Below are 16,417 nucleotides of genomic sequence, written 5' to 3' on the forward strand. Positions count from 1 at the left end.
ATTCAGTGTTGGTGCAGTTAAAAAATGAAAATATTCCACTAAGAGAAAATACCACTTTAAGAAATTAGGGGCCACATTCTTCACACCTATTTCCTCTGGCTGCTGATGGACTTGAGAGCCCTGAGGAGTCACCAGCACTCCTGTTTCCTCACTGTTAAGAGAGCTGCAGCGTTTGGGCCCCTCAGGCCTAACACTGTCTCCATTGTGCTTAACCATTTCTAGCCCCACCTTAGCTCTGCAAACGGCCCTGGGGTCCAAAAACGCAGGGGGTCGTGGTGGGGGGAAAAGTCCTTCCACTTCAAATCCTATTTTCTCCCCCAGACTCAGGAAATCAGTCACTGTGCTAAGCTGGGTCGACGCCATTTGTCCCTCCTCCTAGAAAGGGCCAAAAGCATTGTTCTCACTGTGTTTTGTGCTCGGGATGAGTGCAGTTTAATTCTAACTTCCCTGTGGTGCTGACCCGCTACTCCCAGCTGAGTTTCCCACTCAGAGTAACAAAAACTCCCCCTGCAAACGGAGACTGCTCTACCTGCTTTATCCGAACACCCCTGGGGGACACAGCCATGGCTGTTGAGGGCACTTAACCTGATAACCTGATTTTACCTGAAATCAAAAGTAAGCACTACCAAGGAATGCTGGCACCAGACTCTCTCTCACTTGAGTTTGGGATAATAAAAGTGTCAAGTGATATCATCCCCCACTTTCAGGCCCTTGGGAAAACACAGCATGTGTAGGAGGTGAGTAGATGAGGGACGGAGACAAATGAGGAGATGCTGAGAACAAAAGGAAGAGGTGGGAAATGAAGAAGCGTGTTGCTATTGTCAGACTGGTTTTGGGGGAGGAAAGTGAGATGTGTAGGTGCTTTCACTTGCGGACAAAGAGATGAGTGTTGAAAAGTCATGCTTTTCTTATGAATACCAAGCAAAAACCCTGTTCTTGTCAGATTGCACCACTGTTGCATCCCGCAGACACAATAGATAAAAATCGGTCTAAATTAGAGCTGACACGTGAGGATAAAAACCATCATGCTTCATACTGGAAGAATAACAACCTCGGACATCCTTCTTTAAAATGAAATTTAACTGAAAAAATATGAGTGGAAATAAAAGCTTTCAGATTGAATTATGACTGAACACTTCAGATTCAGTTAAACTGGATGTGTTTAAAACAGAGCGTGAAGACAAATGAGGTTCAGTCAAAACAAGTATGAGATAACAGGAAGTGAGTGCTTGACACAAAGTCTCCCTATTTAAAGAGCAAAGTGACAAACACTTTTTTGTTTATTGTGTTAGTTGGGGCTTTCCACTTTGAAATGACCTTCACAGGTGGTCTCCTGCACAATATCTCCAACTCCATTGTTTTCCTCCATATTGGAAAAACACGCTTCTCCATCCGGACACCCCCCAACTTCCTCACTTCATCCAGAAAGACATATATCAAACAAATTTTAAGAGTCAGCATGGCAGACAATGAAAAGACTGAGTGTAGCTGCTGAAGATGCTTTTCTGCCCTCAGTTAAATCAAAGTTCATGGTTCATAAATCTCCGGGGTCACAAGACGATTCGCGGTGAAGCAAAGAAGAAGAAAAAGGAAGTCATGCACTGAATCACATTTGTTGAATGTGCAGCTGGATTAACAGCCTTGCATTGGTGTCGGTTTGCGTAGGTCTCTGGCTGCACAGAGACGAGAATTCTACTGGTACCGGCGCAACAGTTTCCACGTCCATGAGCACATGAGGATCTGACACAGATTTTGTTGTCAGTGTGGGAATATGCAGTTTCCGTGCAGATACCTATCTGCATGCTCTGTTGCAGCACAGACACAACAATACAAGTGCGCCAACTACCTATGCTACCTCAGAGCAGATTCAATGAGGACCAGTAAAAAGCACAATATGAACAGTGATTCATATTGTTGTTCAAAGCAGACTTACTGTGAGCACTCCAGCAGAAACCAAATCAACCTTGTTTTATTTGCAGTGTCACAAAAAACCCTCCTCAACCAACAATCTAAACAAATTGGAACAGCGACATTTCTGATTGGTGGAGGTCGCTGTGTTACCATGGAAAGTCTTAAACCCACATATCAGGTTGCTTGTTGAGCAAGAAACTTCAGAAACTACAAAAGCATTGCTGACTTTTAACACCAGCAAAATGATCAGCTTAGGTGTTGCAATGAAACTTTTAAGCATCCATTAAAATTGGGATTTACAAGATTTACCTAACACTTGCCTGGAACAATAGGACCATGGGAACAGTTTGTGTTTCCACTAGAAACAGAAAGGTGCCAGGAACTGCAATAATATCATGACAAGAAAAGCAGGAAATCGTGCTTCTGTTTGTTTTGTTTTGCTCCAGAGGAAAAGCTTTATATTTACAGTTGACCAAAGAGCGCAGATGAAATGAAAGGAAAAACGCACGTGACAAGAAACGACAACACCGACCTCCTGTGCAGGACCCGGCAGTGGATGCAGAGGCAAAATCTCTTCGGTGAAATCCAAATTCTCTCAGATCGTCACAACCTGTAGAGAGCAAGAACGAAGCAGTGATGAGTCCAAATCACAAAAACACACCATCTCCAGAGGGCTATAGTTCAGTCATTGTTGGCTCCCCAACAATAATGAGCATCCTTTCCTCATTGCTCACTGGTATTTTCCATTTAAACCCGAGACTAAGGAGCAACTGCACCTGGAGAAACTCTTAAATTGGTTCACATTTTCATAAAAAAAGAGAAGAGGTGCAGCCTCATTTGGGGCTCAGTAGCAAAGTTGCATAATATTTACAACCACAGCGCAAACTCTTAAGCTCTGTGTACATCAAAGAAATTACAATATATTCTGTCCAAATGTTAGGTTTGCAGTACAAACTCCAACTATTGAATCACTCCCTCAGTTCAGGAAAACTTCAAACCAACTTCAACCCAGTGTTTGACTGCTCTGCTTGTGTTCTTCGTGTTTCCAACCTTATCGTGCCGGCTTTATCATATTACTTCTATTCATATTCAAAAGTTGAAAAACCTGTATTTTTAGAACATTTTTACTTTAGCTACACGCAGTGTGTCTGTTCTGTCATCTAGCTCAATCCAGAGTCCTTACAATGGTCACATTTGTGTTTATTGTTCCGTCAATATTGACTCAAATGACTATATTTTATATATATAAGCTCTTTATGACAGGGATCATAAAGGGATGGTCAGCACCAATAATCAGGTAGGCGTGGTGTGGTGTTTAAACAATGCTTAGTTTGGACTGCAGGGCCCAAAGTGTGCCAAAAAAATATGGTGGTCTCAGCAGCAGCAGCCTGAGCTGTTGATACAAACCGTGATGGTTTTAAGTTGTTAGTGCCAAATTCTGACCCTATAATCTAAAAGTCACAGCAGAAACACACTCATGAGTAAAAGAAGAACTAATAAAAAAAATAATACTAAATCGTTACATTATCAGTCGATACAAGGGGCAAGAAAGTAATCACTTTGGAGCTAACAAAATTAAACTCAATAGCACCGCTGACAGTGATTAAACATGTTTCAGCTGTCAGCAGTACATTAAGCTTTCTCTACCCTCTTCATACTGACGGCAGACACACTGTGCAGGCTGCAGATAACTGACTAATGGCAGTCTCTCTTCCCTTTTATTCAGTGATGTTGGGGCCTTTTAATGGTTACTGTCCAGAGATAGCACTCAGCTAAGTTAATGATCAGGTCAGTACTCTGACATAACAAGACTGCACAGAAACACCAACACAGGATAAGTGGACCAGATTAGGTGATGATAACAGGTCAGCAAACACTCAAAAGGAAGCAGAAGTTTTGTTTGTTTGTTTGTTTATTTGTGTGCAGATGGCAGAATGATAGAAGATTGTGACGGTAAAGGACACCTTTTCTCTGCCAGCATTGGATTGACAATGCTCTTAATCCATGACTGATTCAAACAGTGGAGACAGAGACCACCTACATTTTCACAAATTCCAAGATGATTACATGCAGTTTCTTTGGGATCCACTGTCAGCAATTCAAATTCAATTCAAATTACTTATCCACAATCTCTCTTCCATGATGTTTTTGCTTCCAAACTGACCAAGCAGCAAACTCCAAAGCTGAAAGGTGAGGGTTCCTGGGACACTAGGGACACTTTAAAAAACATTTCTAACCTCCATGGATAGATTCACCCTTCATAACAATTCATAACAACTCTAAAGTGAGAGAATTGTTCTTATACAATTGTTCTTGTAGGGGCGTGTCCACTTTGATTGATAGGTGTGCTGAGATATGCAACTAGGGCCAATTGGTTGCTGCTAGGCCCTCTTTCCACTAACTGGAGTTACTGAACTCGACAAGCTTGTCATGCTTGTGCAGTTGGTGCTGTTTCTTTAATTATGTACACTTTATCATGTCTTAAACTTTCATCTCTGTTACACCAGATTTTCCAGTAAAACTATTAAAATAATCCAATACTATCCAATCAGCTTACTTCCAGTACTCTCCATAAGCCATCCCATTTCTTCTATACCTGAGAAAACATCATTTCCACTAGGATTGTTCTGTAGCCTGACCAATGGGGACAAAAAAGCACTGATGAAATATTTTGTAAAAATTCTACAACAATTTGATAAGCTACAAGGTACACAAAAAATGATCTTTAATAAACTAATATGCCTTCATCTCCCTTAGCCATTAAAAGCAACAGCTGTGGCTAAAAGAGAGATTTTGACATTTCAACACAAACACAATCAAATAAGATCTAATCGACACTAGCATTGACTTTATGAGCGGTGGGAAAACAAGCAGTATCCTGCCACAAAAACTTGGCGTAAGCTTGAAATAATACAAGACACACACAGCAGCTTCTCTGGGATCACTGGGACTTACACTAATAAACCACAGGCCAGTAGGCCTCTCAGTCAATGATATTCCCCTGAGCTAAGTTCAATTTTTCGCAGAGAGTCAAAACTGAAAGTGCACTTGCTATGACTTAATCTGATCCTTTGGTTGTGATTTTGGATGAATTTAGAATCAATATGTTGGCTGGAAAACAGGAAGAACAACTTTACAGAAAAGTGCCCTGAAATACATAATAACAGATAAGGAAACGACTTCAGATTGATGTTCTGAGTTCAGTTTTGTCCTCTGGGGAAACTCAACAGTGTGAATTATTTTCCAAATTGCACAGCTGAGGGGATTTTCCCCAAGTGTTACAGACCAACTACTATTTTTACCCCTCTAAAGCATTGCCAAAAAATGCCCCAACACACATTTAACCTAATACCTCTTAGTTTAGGTGAGCTAGATGTCAGTGTTTGGAGCTCAGCTGTTGAATCCTTCCAGACTAGATGGCAGGCTATTATGTGGGAACCATAGGCAATTTCACTGCAGCCAGGTCCACCACAAAAGGGTCTTTCTTATAGCATTTAAGAGCTTTGGGAACAGGGGAGCTGAATGGAAGGGACAAAATAGGTTTGCCATTTTCCAGTGGAATAGATTTTTTTAGATGATTTTTTTCTTTTTGCACAGACTCTGATGCAAAAAGGGTCTTTTTTCTGATATATGCAAAATCAGAAAAAAAAGAACCAACTGCTTGTTAGATTCTCTTAACATCACGATTGAAAACAGTGAAAACTGTGCACTGCATGCTAAGCTAACATCCGGTTACCTATAGCTTCACATCAGGTATGGAACCACTTTTATTGGTCCTGTGTAATTATTACTTCAAATGTTTCTGTAGCTGTACATGCAGGAGCCAAGTTGGATGCTGTTTGATGTAAATCATATGTTACTCTCCATCAAGGCTGTGACACACCAAGCACTGATACTGTATTTGGCAGCGAGGATCAAAATCAGAAGGATCTTTCATTACCATTTTCCATCTGTTTTATATTTATTTCTCCCATCCTCGTCTTTTCTTCACTCTCTTGGTCTGCGGGCAGTAATGAGAGGCATGTGAGGCTAAGCAGAGAGCATTCTCATTAAAAATAAGCAGCTCGGTAGCCCCATCCCTCAGGCTAACACACACATACAACACAGGTGTCAGGAAGCAGCCAGCACCCCGAACCCAATTCACTCTCTGAACAGTAATCACTGTAATGCACTGCAAACTGCAAAGCGATTATGAGCAATCGCTGAAGCGCGTCAGTGAGTAAATATTTAAAGAGTGCTGAAGATCGGGCACTAGAGCAGATTTTTCTGGAACTCAAAGCTGCAACTCACCTTTGTGGTCTGAAAGGTCAACTTCAAAGGCATGAACACTGGGAAATATTTGCTATTGTAAACCCAGCGGGAACATGTGTTTGCAGAGTTTACAGAAACACAATAGATATTGTCAGTGTACACTAGGTTATATAAGCCCTCTATCTTAAGTCCGAAGCTGAATGGGCATTACAGCTGCTCTCTGTTCATACAATACAAAACAGACTTGACCAACTATGACCTCATCATAGCAGACAGCAGCCAGTGTGTATGTGTGTGAGACTGGAACATTTTTATATGACTATCAAACTGCTGCTGCATCAGCACCACAGAAACCGCTCAGTGGCAGCACAGTGCATTCAGTATTGTGCTTATGGGACAAGCGCACTAATGTTATTCACTAGTGTCTGTGAAGGTTCTCAGTCATCCAGGTCATCGTAGTCTAAGGAGCTTGGAAAGAAAAGCGTCTGGACTTCTTTAAGTTGCCTGAAGACGTTTCACCTCTCATCCGAGAAGCGCCTTGAGGCGACATTTGTTGTGATTTGGCGCTATATAAATAAAATTGAATTGAATTGAAATTGAATAGAAGCTTCTTAAGTTCTAGGGTCATATGGTTGAGAGTCCCAGATTTATTCACTAGTGCTAAAATCAAATACAAGTGGCAGCTGATAGTGAGACTTTATTTAGTTATGCAAAATGTATGAAATGTGCAAAAAAAGTAACACACAAACACACAAAGTAAGCCATTACTGTTGCGGAGAATAACGAGTGTTGCTTGTTCCTGCTCAGCTGTACAGCTGTGTTACATTTACTGTAGCGCTGAAACAGAAGGGCTTTGAAAGCCTCACCAGGAGATCTTCAAACAGGGACAAGAAAAAACACAAAAACATTGGGTTGCTGGTGCCTGTGGAGCTTCCACATTGAGTGCACACTCGTTTCACTTCAATTCAGTTTTATATAGTGCAAAATCACAACAGTCACCTCAAGATGCTTTATGTTGTAGGGTAAAGACCCTGCAATAATACAGAGTAAACTGCAACAATTCGACAACCCCTCTATGATAAAGCACTTGGTGACAGTGGGAAGGAAAAACCCCTTTGAGAAACGGGCTAATGGGGGCAGGGGCAGCCATCTGCCGCGACTGCTTGGGGATGTGGGGATCAAATGATGGCAACAGAAAGACAGAAACAGAGACCATTAGGTGTGCCCTACACAACTCCGTGAACGTTGCCTACGAGATAACCTTGTCTGATTAATCTGGTCATTAAATACCCGATTAATCACTTATTGTATGACAGAGATAGAAAAGCACTAACTCCACAATTGATTTGACCACATCTGTTAATCATATATTCAGTTAGTTATTAATAGCTAACTAATTAAGTTAGCATTTGCCCTGTTGAAAACAGAGCCGTGTCATGTGCACCCAGGCATTCACCCTGAGGTAATCAGATAATTAGTTAGGCATGCTAACTGTAACTTTGTCCATGGTGTTTTTCTGAAACATTCAAGAACACAATTAAAAATCCGAACATTTACTCTCAGAATTCTTCACAATAATTATAAGGACACGGAAATTGATCCTTTTCAGTGACATCACGCTAGTATCTCCTTTAGCCCCCACTTCCTTTCGATGCAAGCATACACCCTTTCCATTCAACAAAAAACCCTCAACGCTGGAGGACAAGCTGAACCGCTATGAGAACGCTCGGTGTGTAAAGTAAAAACACAAGGTGTGTTTTACTCCCTTAGGCACACACTGATTACACACTCTGCACTAATGCAATGATTATCCATACTCGATCCAATTTCCTCATGTCCTTGTGTGTGAGTGTGTGTGTCTATGCGGATGCATGTGTGTCCTGCTTGTAAACCACAGAGCACACAGAGATGATGTCACCTTACAGTGATTAGTGTGTTAGAGCAACGTGGAACATAACAGATGGCTACAGCTGCAGCCGTTTCATAAAAACAAGAGAAATTGAATCAAAGACAAAGAAGAGATTTCAAAATGCTTTAAGTTTGTGTGTGTGTGTGTGTGTGTGTGTGTGTGTGTGTGTGTGTGTGTGTGTGTGTGTGTGTGTGTGTGTGTGTGTGTGTGGCCTTTGTTCAAATCCGATGAAGTCATCGACCTCTCCCTAATAACAGAAGACAGGTGTATTAAGTGCTCTCCTAATGTGGATAGGAGGGTAATTTCTCTGGACTGGATGAGAGCCAAGTCTCTCCCAGACATGATGACAGATATAATGGGCAAAAAAGTTTCACATGAGTTCACACACACACACACTCATTCCCCTCATATGTATATGCACTGCAGCCTGGCTAATGTTTGCCAGGTTCTGTTATCATGTCTGGAAAACCAAGCTCTTCTCTATCTCCCTGGTGAATCCCTGAGCCTGAGGTGATAAAGATTCCCACTGAGCACCACAGGCCATCGACCACCAGGAATCTGATGGCTCTGCAGTGAGAAAAGCTTAACGGTTTCTTCAACATGCCTAATGATCCAGAGAAGAGGATAAGATCTGGTTAAGTGCATGTCTGCCCTTAAACTGTCAACAACAATCTGAAATTGCTGTTAAGGGGCCTTCATTTACATTTCAGGTGGCTTTTAAAAAGGTCAGATCACAGTTATTTATACTGTTATTTACCTCTAGTGGTAGGTAGCTGAACTGTTTTCATCGCACTATGTGTCAATGTTGCACAAGTGCAATGTTACTCCTTGCTGGAATTGAGTAAAGCCAACCTATCATTGCCCTGGTGCTATATTGAGCCAAAACTGTGCTTGTAGTAGTGTATGGATTCTGAAAAAGGACCTCACTGTGTAAATCCACTGGAGCTAAGGTCAGGAAGTTGAATCTCACGCTCAGTTTGCCAGTACACACAAGCAGTCTATTGATCAGTTCCCGCAGATTGTCACCTGAATGCTTTCTTACACCACATGAGCCCTGGGAAGCCCTAAATGTTCAAAAGTAAACAAGCTGTTTTTAAATTCATCTTGGTGTGGAAATGATCACCTCTCTATGGGCATTTTTTTAGCCAAGCTGTAGATTGACAGATGAATGGTCAGAGGTCAGAGGCAGCTTTTCAGAAAGTAAGTGTTCTGTGGGACAACTAGTGGTTTCATCAGTGGGTATAACAAGAAAATACCAGTTAATTGTGCAAAAAAAAGCTTTATTCTTTTTCTTACTATCTTTATGCTTACTTTTTGCACTCTTTTGTTTAATATCTTTGTTTTCTCTGATCCATGGTGCGCTCTGAAACATATGTACTTTATGACTTGTCTGTGCTTCCAACTCCTATTATTAAAGTCTTCTGTTATCCACTTTGTCATGCCTTTGTTTACCCTCTCCACACAGAGAGCCAAGACACAATCCCTGCCGTCTTAAGCTGGCAAATACCACTTAGCTGTGCAGGACCGCCCCAAATGACAAGAGCAAACAAAGAAATGCCTCATTCTCTGCATTCTTTTTGCTTTCTCCAAAGCAAATACGCATATTTCATAAAGGTGTTGGAATAAAAGCAAAGGTAAATTAAATAAAGTCAAATTTAACAAAGTCCTGCAACTGCATAAATGTTTACTTATAACTTAAGATAGAGAGAAAGATGACACCAACTTCAGCCAAAATGGTGTTGGTCTTGATTTAACTAGACATATTAAACAGAATCCATCTAATAATGAGCCTGAAACTTGGAAATCTGTCCCGTCTCCAAATCCGTTTAGCCTAGTCACGTTAGGCTAAACGGATTTAAGCCTAACGTGAGGTTTGGTCTTTATTTATGTCCTTATTTAAGCTATAGCCTTGACAGTATTTTTCTTAAATAGATAAGCCCGATGAAAAGAAACTGTAATAATGTTTTGGTTTGTTTTGTTTTTTTATTTAAAGAGCATATGTTTTTGCAATAACATTAAGAAGGGATTACACTTGGTTGCAAACATAAACAGCTGCAAACATCATGGACAAATAGTCCTTCCAGTTATGCTTCTCTAAAGTCCACTTAATCTGCCTGAAGGACATATGCAGAGCTCAAGTAGTGCAGTTAAGTGTTTCTGCATCACAAAAATTCATACGCATACAGTTGAACCAAGTGGGCCCTTATTTGTATGCATGGAAGCAACAACTCTTTTAGATTAGATTTAGATGTATGTGTAGTAACCAGTTTATAAGACATGTATATGCTTAAATTATACACTTAATAAAATACACATTATATACAATCTTTTAAATATTTTTCCTCTGAGACACCAACCTGTTAGCCGTCCCAAAAGCAAAAAAAACACTACAGCAAAATAATGACTGTTCAGTGTTCATCTGCTTCATAAGCTGTAATTAGTAACAGTTGCCATTTGAGCTTTTCACTTGTTGGGGACAAGACCCAGTGTTTAAAAAAATGTTACTCAGAAATTCAAGTAACTTGCTGTAAACTGACATAAAGCTTGACTTGCATAGCAACAGTTCCAAAGGGGGCAAACAGCAATTTACTGTTAATACAGTCAGTAACATGAACAGGATTAGCTCAAACCAGTGACCTGCTTTACTTTTAGAATGACTCATCTCTATTCAAAGTAGGTGTGCCAAGGAAGAATGCAGCCAGAGGGTGTTACAGCCATTGGACTCGCTTTGCTCTGGACCAGCGTACAGTGGCGATAATGACCAGTGACAGCCTGCCAGTCCAAACCAAAGTAAGGTTTCCATAGTGCTGCTGGAACCTTGACTCAAACAGAGAAAATCAGATGTGTGGTTTTGAGAAAAATTGGCTCAGACCAGCTGGAGGATCCTTCAGCTGTTCTGGGATTTAGCAATGAATGTGAGTGAAAATGAAAGGATTCTTGAGCAGACTAGTATAAAAGAAAAAGCGGGGGAATTTACTAGCAGTGTTTCCCAATATTGATCAACATTAAACAAGTGAACGAACTTCAGTAATGTGGATGAAAATTCCTCCCAAAACTGAAACAGACAATAATTCGTTTTTCAGTTACAGTGACTTTGTCGTCATTGCTGATCTTCTGTTATACTGTGTGAATTAGAAACACACACACATACGCAACACACAATGTAGACTAATCTTGTTCACACAAAACGTGTTCCATGTCCACAGCCAAGCTGAACACAAACCATCTTATCGCACATTGCACACAGACTGCCTATTGTGGGAGGTTATACCCTTTTATCATTAGCATACAGCTGTCAGACCAAGTCCCAGGGTGACTCCAGTTCCAGCCTAATCAATATTTAAGCATGTCTCATACAACATTTGCCAGTAAAGAGCAACGATGGACGGCATGGACGAAAACAGGAGACATAAACTGAAGTTAATGTTGAGTAGAAACAGTGCAGTTTAATGAGCCTGCAGTTGCTCAGGGACTAGATGAAGTGCTTCAGGCCAAGCAGCTGCAGAACCCTCCGCCTGTCTGCCGTCCATTCCCCTGAGACTGACCCACAGCTCGTTACAAAGGGACAAAACCCACTGCAGATTCTTTCTCCTCATTTTACCCAACACCCTTCCACCTCAACCCCCACCAACTCCTCCTTCCTCTACTAGTCATTTCTTTGGACAGGTCTTTATTTCCAGTGTAAGATGAGGGATTTCTTATTGTGACCCCACCATGCTGATTTCCCAGTAAACAGGAGAGCTGCCGGAAGCATAGGTACCCCCAGGAGAGACTCATCTCCAGGAACAATGTGGGGGCATGAAGGGCGGAGAGAGTCAGAGGAAAACAGAATTCACATTTATGTGAATCTTCTTGGGTGTGCTTAGGTTTTAGTGACAGAACGTGGGTCATCAGAAGGCGAGCGCCAGGCTTGATGTAGACATCCATGCGAGTGACAGTTTCTTATGACCATGCTAGTGAACTATAATGCACCAACTGTGCATGCCTCCTTTAAGGCGGCCTTCTCATGGACTTCAAAGAAGTATGAAAGAAAAAACCACCAGCCTTAGTGTTTGCACACCCCACTTAAGGAATCTGAGGAGGTAGGTGGGGTGGAGAGGGCACAGGTGACTTTCAACCATGACACTGGAGTTTGACTCATAAAGAGGACCGTTTGTAAATGTCACTTTCCCTCGCTGCTTTCTTACTTTGGTCAGTTTTGGGAATGTCAGTTAGGAAAGTCATAGTTAGGTTTAAAAGCTCTGACAACATTAAAGACACATTAGGAAAGGTCAGTCTTGTAGATTACCACAGTGCCCTTCTGAAGTTGTGTTTACAAATCAGAAGACAGGACAAGGAACCACCGTTCATTAGTTGTTAAATAAGGGTTGTCTAAAAGTTAAGGGCTGCAATGCACACATGAAAACAGCATTAAAGATGGCTTCCAAGCATGAAAAGTAAAGCCAACAAGAAAGTGCCTTAAATATGCATTCTTTCCAGTGGCCACCAGGGCATAAACTCATTAGTTAACAACTTTAGCTTTACAAGCTAGCCTATGAGCAAATTTTGCTCACAAAATCAGGTTTCACCGAGAAGGTGGCAGAGAAAAGCGATCATCTCAAGGTTTCCAAACATGACTTCACTTAAGCTACAGCCATCTTTTAGCCAAAAACACTGTTTTAGTCGTCAGTATCAGACCAGATTACACCATTAATGATGGTAGTTTAGGAAGTAGCTGGTACTGAAGTTTGTTAATCAATTAAAAAGTGAAAGCACTACGATGGAGAATGGGGAAAATATGTTATCACATGACAAAAGATCTCAGTTGCTTTTGTGTCAGACTGTGAAAGACAGTTCTCCTAGCACTGACCAAGCAACCTGTCTCCGAGGCCATGCTATGAAAAAAAAAAAAAAAATCAACAAAAGTCAGACTCACGGCTGCTTTCAATTCAATACTCTTTTTAGAAGCTTGGAATGGAAACGGTATAACGTAATGTGACCCACTTTGGGTTTGTCAAGATTTTAAGACTGTCTTCCTCACATTACGTCAACTTTATAAGCAAATAAACAAATTTTAGGGTAACAAGAGGCATATTAAATAAAACCTGTGATGTTTGGTTTCATAGAGCACTTCCTCCTGGATGCTCCTGTTGAAAGCTTTACTGGCCACACTTGCAGACACAAAAGAATACAATTGGTGGTGGTGAGGTGGGGGGACAAAAAAGGAATAAAAAAAGAGGACAGATTGTGGAAAAACAGATGTGTGAGCGAATGATCTAACGTACATGTGCAGCAGTTACAGTAGTCCGAGGAAGTGCCATGCAAATAAACTGGCCTCGTTATCTCGGCCATCTACACTGGAGGATATCCACAGCAGGCCTCTGCTGGAACAAACTGTATTCCAGATGTTAATCCCAGCCTGCTGGAGTCATCTGGTTTAACCTTTGACACGGGAGCAGCCGTTCAATTAGTGGATTTCACACTCTGGTCATGGTGACACTATGGTCCTGGTTTTGGTTTCAAGCGAACACTGATAGAGCCCAGGTCTGATTTCCATCAGCAGACCACTCGGCAACATTTACTCTCACAGTATTTATTTAGGATCCAAATGCACAGAGAAGATGTAGATCAAAATCCTCTACTGAAAATAGCCCTCATTCCAGGAGAAATATACTGACCAATCCCATAAACTGCAGCCAGAATCCTGGATTAATGACAAAGGCACTACCATCAAAGCTCAGAGAGGCACGAAAGGCAGATGATGTGGTCTGCGTAAATGGCTTAGCAGTTAAAACTCTTGTTTTATGTTTTCGTATCGTGCATTAAAAAGCATCGCCAACTGCATCATCTGCATCGGTGGGAGAAAGGAAGCAGGCAGTGTCTTTTTTTCCCCATGCTTTGAAAGTTTACCATTTAGTCTAGGAAAGGAGAGGAAAAAAACGAAAGAACTTTTCCAAAGTATCTGTGCTGCCAAAGGAAAGAAAAAAAATTGGTAGAATTTTGCTTTTCTTGTGGCCTGAATGGGGGGGAAAGGAGAGTTCTGCCGGGTTGTAGCGAATGAAGCTCGTGCTTTTCTTTCCTTTTTTTAATGGGCCAAACACAGAGCCCTGAGGGACCACGTGTGCTGGCACACAAAGTCAAACCCCTGGCAAGCCCTGACAGCGGACCTCAAGCAACCACTGTCTTTAATGCTGCAGTCATTCATTCACTAAGCATCATTAAGTTACAGAATATAAACAAGACCTTCCCAGCTATAAAGTGACAACAATACTATGAATTAGAGCAAAAAACAACGTTTTTGAAATCTATTGTGTGCAGAGAGCTCAAAAGCCAGTTGTCGCTGCTCTTTGTCTCTCTCAGACTCTGGTTCAGAGGTTTCAACCGGTTCTCAGGTTTACTGCTGAAACACAAGCCAACGATCTGTGTAGCACTTTGTCAAGACCGCTGACAGACTTTCTCTTAGAGTTTCAATAGCGCAACTTTAAACTTTCAATATGCCCACTGACACAGGAAATCCGGGCAGGGATCAGGTGTTTGGGGTTAATGACGCCTTTTGATGGAACGTTTTCATTGAAAAAATATTCATAAAAATCATACTGTGTTGCTTTTAGAGCTAGATCACACAAAGATGAATCAGTTATCAAAGCTTCTCAAATGTAATTTGTTGCATATCGACCTCTTTGACAGTAAACGGACTTGTGACTATTGAGCAAACAAGACCTGTGTGACATTTCCCATCATCATCATCATCACCACCACCACATGACATTTTAAAGACCAAATGCGAGTTTTAAGGTTTCATTGTTCTTAACAACTGGCAAACAAGGTGTAACAAAACACCAAGAAAAGAAGGGATTTTTAATTTTTAAAACTGGAATTTGCATAAATGGGTACAACTACTGATGATCGTTTTATCTAACCTTAAAAAAAAAAAAACAACTCAAATTTACGCATTTTATTGTATCGCGTGCGTCATCCGCGGGTGAGACTTTTAATAAAAGAACTAAACCCAACAGACTGGTGTCACAGTGACATCATTTTGGGGTCCCAGTGTGCTTCATTACATGGCAAAGAAACCGACTACTCGGCTTTTCTGCCACGAGTTTCCCCCTCAGTGCTCCGAGAGAAATACAAAAACCAGCCAAAGTCCCGTGAAAGTCACTTACGTCTGGCAGAGATTCTCCACTTTCAGGCTTGTTTCAGAAAAGAATAACCACTCCATTGTTAAGGGAAGAACAGTACTGTTTAAAACATTCCCCCTTTGCGCACGTACTTACGTGTAAAAGCTGCAGTCTGCGCGGATCTGGAGCTGTGAAATCCTCACAGTGGGATGATCTCTTTTTTGTGCCTTTTCTGAAGTTTGTGCAGGTTTTTCCTTGACTATCAGTTTCGATTCGAGTTGGATTTTCTCCCTCACAGACTATTCATCCTCCTCCACGTTTTCACCGCAGAAGAATGAATGGCTCCCTGCGTCCGACCCTCTACCCAGACAGGACTGCTGTTAGGATGGATGGGAGTGACTGCTCCGCTAGAGCCCGCCCCAAACCCACCAGTTACTGCCTCTCTGCAACTCTCAGCGGACTCTTGAAAACTGATGATAATTTTTAATTGTATTAAATGTAGTCTAAAATGTGTCACCAGTATATTTTCTGAATTTGGTGTATTTTAATTTTTTTTCACCAACTAATTGAAAAACTGGACAAAATTAATAAGTATTAATATCAGAAAAAATAGACCTTTTCTTCACTCAGGGGTAGTATATCAGCCTGTAAGCACCAGGCCCACTCACAAAACATTTCTGCCCAAAATGCTGATTTTAGATAATTTAATTATATGTAAATTTTTCCATGTTTTCTTACATATGTATAATGTAAAATGTTACATTTAATGAAATTTGGTCAAATGAAATGTACGTGATTGGTATCCATTTAGTTTATACCAAGTACATTTTCCTAAAAGATAAAGTACTTGAATAAATAAACCTTTGAGTTTTATATGTTTCAGTTGCATTTTAGTCAAAATTATTGCTTCGTGTTTACTGAGAGTGAACAATCTTGTTTTTGAGTAAAGAAGTTATCTAACCATTATGATTTGAAGTAATTTAAAGCAGTCCTGCTATGTGTTTCCTTAATTTTCTGTTATAAATAAATTATTTCAGAGGTGGGTGCTAATATTAAACATTGCTGAAGTTTGAAATAATGAGGTCAGAGTATGTACCAGTAATCCCTGTGAGGCCAAACCTCAGGAAGCAAACTCTTAACTTTTCTAAATTTGGACCTTTATGATGTCACACAGAGGATATATTTCTAATATGGTCATTTCTAATAAGGCCTACCCACCTGCTGTTCAAAGGGGCAACTGGGTGTG

At 40.9% G+C, this 16,417-nt stretch overlaps 1 protein-coding gene across 1 annotated transcript in view; it reads right to left on the reverse strand.

Moving 5' to 3' along the window:
* Positions 1–2,441: 2,441 nt before the first annotated feature.
* Positions 2,442–16,417, reverse strand: part of arsb (arylsulfatase B) — a 42,184-nt gene continuing 28,208 nt past the window's right edge. Inside the window, exon 9 of the mRNA XM_085169271.1 lies at positions 2,442–2,521. Within this exon, the coding sequence (XP_085025397.1) occupies positions 2,507–2,521 (15 nt within the window). The 3' untranslated portion in view covers positions 2,442–2,506. The remainder of the gene's footprint in view (positions 2,522–16,417) is intronic.

The sequence above is a fragment of the Neolamprologus multifasciatus genome, chromosome 7, assembly GCF_963576455.1.
Source record: "Neolamprologus multifasciatus chromosome 7, fNeoMul1.2, whole genome shotgun sequence".
Taxonomy (NCBI): Eukaryota; Metazoa; Chordata; class Actinopteri; order Cichliformes; family Cichlidae; genus Neolamprologus; species Neolamprologus multifasciatus.